Genomic DNA, 8,931 nt, shown 5'->3' on the forward strand with positions numbered 1-8,931 from the left:
GCAGGCTGCTTTATCTTTGGCAGGGATCAGCTCTCTATATGTCAGAACCTGGATAGTGAGATACAGGAGACTTCTAGGTGTCTGGGAATGCCACCAATCGCTGCTTAGTTGAAATCAAATCAGAACTGCATATTGGAAATGACATGGCACTCCTGTTTTTCAAGATCAAGAATTTCTCAAATCCTATGTGTCCGTAGGGCTCAAGGCCACATTTCTAACACTCTTGTCCAGGCAGTTGGAAGTCTTAGTTCTAAAAGAAAATGTAGATCCACTCCCTTATCTCCCATCTTTCCAACTGTAACCTTCTCTTGGCTCCTCCTGTAGAGACAGCATCAGAAGATTCCAGAAACTTTCAGAGATAGTTTCTCCTGAAAATAACCACTGCAGGTGCCGAGAGCTGCTATTCAAGGTAAGGGGAACTGGGTAAGGGGAAGACAATGCATGTTATTGGCTCCCTGAAAGTGTTTTGAAAAATTTCCCTTGTGTGTCATCTGGACTAAGGAGAGAGGAGGCTTAGACAGTGACCAAGAGACATCTCATCATAGTTGTACTAAAGGAAGACATGATATCTCTGGAGGGCAGAGGAACCCAAGAGTGCTGTGTCTTGCTTCCTGCTGGGACTTTACATCAGGCAGTTTTTTATGTCTTTAGTAGGGAGTGAGTATATTGTCCTAGACACCAGGCCCACCAGTTCCCAGGAACCCTGGCTTCTGCAGCTTTTCATGTTGACTGGACCATATTGGGGAGAGTCCTGCTCTGGAGAGTTGCTGGGAGATCTCAGGGCTGTTCTGGAGCCAACTGGACATGGAAGTCATTGGGGTAGGACGAGAATCCAGGCTCAGGATGTAATTGGGAGGCACTGCGTTGGCTCTGTGCTCTGCTGTAGAGCAGAGCCTTCTGATGATCACAAAATATGGTTGGAGGTGCAACACAGCTGGGTCTGTGGAGAGGGAGCTGATTTAACAATAGAAGGGAACAATCATCTTCCTAAATTCTGTAGCAACTGCCATGTAACAAAAGGAAGCATGATTCACTTCTTCATGACATGGCATAATTGTCCACATCAGAGGCTCCAGTCAAAGTCCCCATCTCAAGCGTAATAACACTGATTTCCATATGAGACTAGGAGAGGATTTGTAGAGACAGAACCAATTTTGCTTTTAGACCTGGGAACAATGTTAGGACAGAGAATGCAGGCAACTGGGGCAGGCAGAGGGCTTTAGTCATCCTCTATTTTTGAGTCTCAATTACTCTAGGGACCCTGGAACAGTCTAAAAGGCTGAAGGAGCAGACCCTTCTCTGTTGCGAGATGAGCCTGGAGGAATTCTCCCTGGATAGCTGCAGGGTACTGGACAAGTTCCCAGCCTTCTATATGCCTCATTTTTCTCATCTGGCATAGGGAGACATGAGGAATTTGGGGGGTTATTTCACAAGGAATGATGAAGTCCAACAGAGAAAGGAATGTTCAGGAGTTCAGAACAGGCCTTGGCCCAGATGTTAATTAGGACTGCAGCACTGGTGAGAGCAGATTCTGAGTCCTCCCAGCCGGAACCCTCCCCCAGGCTGGTGTATTCCCTGCACACATTGCAATGAGGAAACATCACAGTGAGGCCAGGTTCCTCCCATGGGATCCTACATTCCTGGAACTTAGGCAGAGACTGAGCTAGAACCAGCTTGCCAGGCAGAAGAACAATTGTCTCAGACACCCAAGAAACCCTATGCTCAGGGTCCTGGGTGATGTCTGAGAGGAGAGAAAACTCCCTTACTCCACTCCCAATCCTGGCAGGAGACTTCCAAGTTTTCCACCAAGCTGAAGAAGGCCAAGAGAGGTCAGAGGCAGTCAAAGGAGATGGTGAGTAACTGTGCCCAAGCCCCCAGCTGCCTAAAGGAGGAGAGGGATCTTGCAGCACTTCTTACCTTTCCCCACTACTGTGCATGCACTATTGGAAATGGGCACTCTTGGAAATGGCCCCTATTTCTTTGGAAATTGTGGTCCCGCTTTCATTATGGAAGGGGAGACTGGACCCAGAAGACCCAGGAATCAATCTATAGGGAGGCTGGTGGGCACAGATTACGCAAGTTGGGGATCTTGAATGCCAGACAAGGACAAAACTTGATGCAGATGCTGTTTGGAGTTCCAGCTGTCAAGAAGGAGCTCAACACAGAACTGCCCTATGATCCCCAGGCTTCTCTGATATTGAAGCCCATATGGGGCTAGGGATAGCTGAGCACATCTTGAGAGAGGGGCCCTGGGCCTAATTTACCACCCTAACCAATCTTTCAGGTTATGGTCAAGGGCACTATTCCCTACCTGGGAACATTCTTGAAGGACCTGGTCATGATTGACACTGCTTTTCAAGACTTCCTGGATGTGAGTAGCCAGAGCCCACTTGCTGGCCTAATGCTAGTGGATAAAATTACCCTGCTGAGGCCTTAGCTCTAGCATTCTTGAGAACCTTATGTCTACTCTCTGAGCAGAACAATGCACCCATTTTTCTCTGGGACAATCAGGTCTGCATGACTATAGCAACAAAGGCAGGTACCTAGCTGGAACAGCAAATTCCTCAAGACTGGCTATTTGGGGACAGGAAATGGAGTCAAGACCCAAGGCCACTCAGCATGTTGTCTTGCAAAGTCATCTGGCCTGAATCCCAAGTCACTCAGTGACTTCAAGACATTAAGTTTAAGAGGGTCCCAGAACCTCGGTCCCCAGGGAAGGTCTAGGGGCTGGGAAAGTCCTAAGCTTAGAGTTGGCCTCACTCAGTTCCATGCCTGTGCATCCTGTTCTCAGGCATAGAGCAGCACAGTCAGGGAGGAGGACTTTTTCTAACCACATTGCTATCTGTCTTTTAGGAGGGAATAATTAACTTCCACAAGTTGAGGAAGGTGAGTTGCAACTGTCCCCACAAGGTACATGGGGCATTGAAGGGTAGAATTCTCAGATGTTTCCTCTCAATATGTGGACATTTGTTAGAGAGACTAGGGACCTCCAGCAGAAAGCTGGGGTTCTGAGATAGGATTTAGCAGCATATCCAGAGAACATCTATGTAAGTAAACGTAGCAAAACAGGGAGGACCTGGATGGAACTAAGTTGAGGGACCCCTATCACAGAGAGCAGTAGGCCATTCCTCAGCCAGAACAGCCCAGTCATGTCACCATCCTGTCCTATCCTCTCCAGGAATACGATGTGATGGAGCAGGTGAGGCAGCTGCAGTCCACCTGCAGTTATTATAACATCGTACGAGAGGCACACTTTGTTGCTTGGTTCCAGGGCCTAGAGCGGCTTAGTGAGAAGGCCAGGTGAGCTGGAAATCACAGGGGCAGCAAGGGTGGGGTTTGCCTTAGATGGAGTCCTGAGACCCTAGGTCTGTACCTGTGTCATTGTGACACTATCTAGGGCCTAGTGAGGAGCAACTACCAGGCTGTAGAGTACAGTTAAACACTGGGAAGGGCCCAAGCATGACACTCGTCACCTTATAGGTATGTTTTGCCCTAGTTATGAACTTTCCTGTGCACTGGAGCCCCGGACCCAGACCAACAACAAGAGCATTACTGCCAAGAAGCGCTTAGGAATTGGCAAGGCCTGGAAGAAGTAAGTACCTGGGCTTGGTGGGCACGGGCCAGGGAGAATGCTGGACTGGGAAGCAGGAGGAAGATACCCACGTGCTATCTTTGTGCTCACCAGCCTGTTCCTGGGCACAGAGGCCCCAGTCCTCTGGTTCTCAGTTCTTAAACTAGCATGTCTCTCTCATCCTTCAGATGGGGAAAGGGAACTGAGGATTGACTAAAATTCTAGAATGGGGGTACCAAGGACAGAGGGTACTGGGGACCAGGGGCTGGTTCTTGTGTCCTTAAGGAGTTCCCTCCAGTAAACCAGCCCCTCTATAAAGCCACCAGACCCAGAGAACTGACTTCAGTAGCAGTGGCAGCTCCCAGCGCATGCCATTGGACCTGGCCAAGTGTGGCCCTGGCAACAGCAGTGGGGACATGACAGAAGTGCCCTCAGACAACAACATGAAGCCGCCTGTCTCATCAAGTTCCAACATGGACCTCAACAGGAGCCTCATAGATGAATCCTCCAAAGTCCTGGAAAAGGTGACATTTGTCTGTCCCATACCCATCCTTCCTAGTGCCATCTTTCTCTATATCCATACCACATTCCCCAAAAGTTCAGTTTAAATACAATTTCTGGGAGGCCCTATGTTTGCCTGCCAGTCTGGAGCACTTTTAAATATCCTGGCTTCCCTGACATTGCTGCTCTCCACCACAGGTCAAGGAATCAGCCTCCCCCTCATCTCCAGGAACTTCAGAGACCTCCTTGTCTTCCACCACCACCTTCACACCCTCAGTCATTACCAAATCTGGGGCTAACAGAGGCAACATCAAGAGTCCTGCATCTGAGGTCAGAAGCAAGAGCTCCACCATGCCTCTATATAACAAGCAGATTGGAGACTCCTGTGTCATTAGGGTGAGCCTACAAGAGGACACAGGAAATGTATACAAAAGTATCCTGGTAAGTTGGGCAACATGGCATTCTTCTTAGTCTTTTTCTATCAGCGAGGACACAGACCTGGAAAATTCCCCATTTCCCTTTGCTTCCTTCCTGAATTTGACCCTGTAGTGAGTGGTGAAGAAATGATCATGGTGCACAAAGAGAGCAGTGTTCAGGAACTGAGCTGAAAGGGGTGGGGAGCAGTGCACACAGCCTGCAGCCTGGAATGGAACTGTAGGTTTGGGGATAGAAAGGAGGTCTGTGGAGAAGAAACCAGTGTTAACCATTGAGCCAATAGGCTGTACTCAAACAAGAGCGTTATAGTGACGAGGTCTCTGTCTTCTTCCAAGTCCTCAACTGGGAAAGAGGCATTGATACCTTCTTCTTTCTCATGCTTGGGTGCTTCCCATGACACCCAATCCTGTTCTGTTCTCTCTTAGCCAGATGCTAGAATGGCTGGCATTATCTGCCACCTGGCAGGGAGACTCTGTATCTTTTTTCTCTCCTACGCTTGGAACCCCAGAGGAGTGTTAGAAATGACCACCACTGCATCCATAAGCCCAGAGCAGGACTGGCTACTGGGTTAACTCCTCCCTTTCTTGGGGTTGAAGAAGATGTCATTGTTTCCTTTTGCCTTGTATATTCGTGCTGTTATTTATAAAGGGCAAATAAGTGGGAGAAGGAGAGTCTGGAGGAAGTATAGGAGTGGGAATAGTTGGGAAAATGTCATTGTTGTTTATGTGGAGAACATTCTCATAAGAAATAGCTAGAATATTCCTTGACACCATGTGTGACTTCTGTGCTTGGTGCTGAGGTGGATCCAGAGGATCCTTGTTCTCTCAACTCTGGGAAGGCACACTGGCATTCACCTCATGTCTTACTTCCTGCTCTTACCCAGGTAACAAGCCAGGAGAAGACCCAGGATATCATCCTTAAGGCCGTAAAGAAACATTTCTTGCACGGTTACCAGCCAGAGCACTTGGAACTGGTCCAGATCATATCAGAGGATAAAAGTGAGTCACTGAGTAATGTCATTAGGGGTCAGCATGTACTCAGCCCCAAGAAACCCAAATCTGGGATCCAGCAGCATGGTGGTAGACATTGTGTACCTAGCACAACCCTCCGACATCTGATGCTTAAGGTCTCATCACTGCCCCAGGTGTGGGTAGGTATATCTCCTGCCCTGCCCAGTGAGGGAAGAGACAGTGCAAGGAGACCATAAATAAGGAGTGGAGTGGAGGCAGCTTCCATGTGGCAGGGTGGCCTGGATGCTTATTAGAAGAGGCTTTGTCTTGCTTGCCAAAATATCAGATGGTGGCATCAGAAAACAATCTGAAAGTGGGGGTATAGTTCAATGACAAAGTGCTTGCCTAGCTTACATGAGATCCTCTATATAGTCCCAGGCCATTGCAAAGGGATGCCACACAAACGCCCCCATGCCCATTTTCAGCATATCCAAGTTCATGTCAGTATCCCACGCAAATGACATAAAAGCATACAATAGGCAGCTGAGTCGGTGCTGTTGTTCACAGAGGGATAAAAGCAGACTCATGCACATGTGCAGCCCCAGAGCAAGCTAGTGAGATTTCTGAGGTCAGAAGAAAGTTCCAAGTCATCTCTCCTGTGTGTTCCTCTTTAAAATGGGATGAAAATAGCCAAGAAGTTAGGTAGAGAGGACAGAAAGGAAAAGGTACGCATGTGCACACACAGACAGAGAGACAGAGAGAGAAAGAGAGAGAGAGAGAGAAGGAAGGAGGGCAGGAGGGGGAAAGAGAGAGACAGAGAGAGAGAAAGAGAGAGAGAGAGAAATACAAAGCAGAAAGAAAGGGAAATATCTGTACATGGACCACAAAGGCCACTCCGTGGTGTCATTCCTCTGTTGTTTTTATAGTGAACTGAGGAATTCCCCAGGTTCTTTGTGTAGATGATCAGCATTGATGGCAATTTCCCGACAGCATCTGCCATAAAATGATTCTTACTTTCCTGCACTATTCTCACTATGTAAGCAGCATGGGTTCCCTTCTTTCAGGAAAGTATGTCAGAGGCTTAGGGAGGCTAACAAACTACAATGAGAAGCAGCAATGTCCTGCCCAGATTTAGGTGACAGGAGACACCAGGACAGAGAACACTTGCTGGCAAATAAGAGCCTGAAAGCAAGACCTGCTCAGTGCTTGAGCTCACTGTGTTGGAGGACCCAGTGAGCAATTGCAGAAAGCTTGGGTGGATGCTTGCTGTTAGGGTCCTTGGAGTCATTGTTCTCAGTGGCACAGTGCTCACAGAAGGTAATCTCCATTCTGGAAAGCCTGCTCTGCCTGCAGGTCTTGGCAACTCACACAGCAGTAAGAGCAGAATAGGAATACCCTGTGCCACTTGCAAGATGAACTGGCCTGAGCTGGAGGCCCACATTGTGTTCTGAGCAAGACAGGATAGATCTCAGCAGTCAGCAGAGTTTGTTGTCAGGCAAGAGTCATAAACATTGATCTTTCTGGGGCTGGATTGGAGGATTTCAGGTCATGGATCAGACCTGATCTGTAGGAGGCTCTCAAGTGATTCTGTCCCAATTTCTGTCAGTGCTGCTTACTAGTTTTCTCTTCCTCTTCCACTAGAGCTGAGAATCCCTGGGGATGCTAATCTTTTCTATGCGATGAACAGCATGGCAAAATACAATTTTATGCTGCAGAAGTTGACCTACTCCCCAGAGGAACAGTCAAGCATGGAGCCAGGTCCACCCTACCTGAAGAGAAAGGATTGAAAAATTGAAAGATAATGTTAGTGTGTCGGCCCTGGCTGGCCAGGGACTAAGCACTTTCAAACTCCAGTGGCCCAAGCCACACTGTGCTTGCCATTTACCTCATGTCCAGGACACACTCAGAATCATATAGTCCCAGTCTTCTCCTGCTGTCAAAATTATTCTTGAACTTTGGCAGAGTGTCCAGTCATCCAGGGACTCCCTCAATGCCTCAGGAGCCCCCTCCTTTTTAGAGTGGAGGACTGTCCTCCCAACCCGACCTGCTACTTTTCTCTGATGTAGGGCACTACCACTTATGCTTATTTATTCTGCAGGAAACCCTGTTCCCAAGTTAATATGACTTTTAATTCTATTGTCCTGCCGAGAGAATTCCGATGTCCCAGGAGTATGCCTCCCTGCCTTTCAGCCATTCTAGTCGTTTTTAGGCTACACTGAAGAGTCTCTTGAGCTCCAGAGAGGAATGGCCCCTTTTACAACTCAGTCTTTCTTCCTCAAGGGCAGACAGTCAACGGCATACCAAGACCACACTGAAAAAGCATCCTGAGCATTTGAGACCATATGGATTCAATTGGGGGAAGCATTGACACTGTGTATATTTCTTGTTTATAGTTATTATTTGTACAAATAGCAGAAAATACAGTGCTATTGATTGGGGAGATGTTTAAATATCATAATTAGAAAATGTAGACTTGTTATTTATAAGAAAATTTTATTTCCATTGTATTCTGATCATCATGATTTACTTTCATGTCTTGTGTAAATGAGACACTTCTCCACTTTATATGAAATAAGAAACCTTTTCTTATGCTCAGTTCAGTGGACTTTATGCAGAATTCGGAAATGCTGCACCCTTCTCCTTTCTACTGAAGCAGGGGATGTCTACCTTGTAGAGAGCAAGTGTTCATCTGGGTTTACTAAATTGGGTGATGCCATGACATGGTGCAAGAAATCCTGAGACTGGAGGTTCTCGGTCATCCCATAGACCATGGAAGAAAATCTGACGTTGGGCCAATTTAAAAATAACATTTCCAGGGGAACAGCAATTACACTCAGGGTCGGAGGAGGTGGTTTAGACTATCCATACCTGTGGCATCTGGAAGAGGATAAGAATTAGAAATTGGGGACATCAGGAAAACAGCTCCTTTTTCAGCAGCCTCAAAAAAGCTGCTTAGGAATAACCTTAACTACAGAAGTAAAAGACTCCTATTTGTACGTATATGTGCATTTTTTCAAATTTTTATTATCAAACTGATGTACAGAGAGGTTACAGTTTCATACATTAGGCTTTGGATACATTTCTTGTACTGTTTGTTACCTTGTCCCTCATTCCCCCTTCCCTCCTCCCCCTTTCCCTTTCCCCCCAGGATTTGTTCAGTTCATTTACACCAAACAGTTTTGCAAGTATTTCTTTTTTAGTTGTTTGTAATTTTTTACCCTATATACCACTGTTTACCAGTATACATGGTTTCCAATATACTCAGATAAGATACAGAGATAGTGTAGGTACAACCACAGGAAGGGGATACAAGAGGATCATCAATAATAGAAGCTAGAGTTACACATAGCACTTTGACAGTAGTTACAACAATAATATAACAATTGTTTCCATAACATGGAGTTCATTTCTCTCAGCATCATCTTATGTGTTCATAAGGGTATAGCTATTAACTAGTGCCTCAGCCCATCATCC

The 8,931-nt window shown here is 46.8% G+C and overlaps 1 protein-coding gene across 1 annotated transcript in view; it reads left to right on the forward strand.

The window, feature by feature from the left end:
- Positions 1–7,252, forward strand: part of LOC125352446 (ral guanine nucleotide dissociation stimulator-like) — a 33,139-nt gene extending 25,887 nt beyond the window's left edge. Inside the window, 11 exon segments of the mRNA XM_048347539.1 lie at positions 325–409; positions 1,787–1,852; positions 2,285–2,371; positions 2,854–2,886; positions 3,179–3,300; positions 3,497–3,592; positions 3,891–4,095; positions 4,271–4,513; positions 5,391–5,505; positions 7,099–7,187; positions 7,190–7,252. Coding sequence (XP_048203496.1) covers positions 325–409; positions 1,787–1,852; positions 2,285–2,371; positions 2,854–2,886; positions 3,179–3,300; positions 3,497–3,592; positions 3,891–4,095; positions 4,271–4,513; positions 5,391–5,505; positions 7,099–7,187; positions 7,190–7,252 — 1,204 coding nt within the window.
- The last annotated feature ends 1,679 nt before the right edge of the window (positions 7,253–8,931 follow it).

Source organism: Perognathus longimembris, chromosome 1, assembly GCF_023159225.1.
Source record: "Perognathus longimembris pacificus isolate PPM17 chromosome 1, ASM2315922v1, whole genome shotgun sequence".
In the NCBI taxonomy this organism is placed as follows: domain Eukaryota; kingdom Metazoa; phylum Chordata; class Mammalia; order Rodentia; family Heteromyidae; genus Perognathus; species Perognathus longimembris.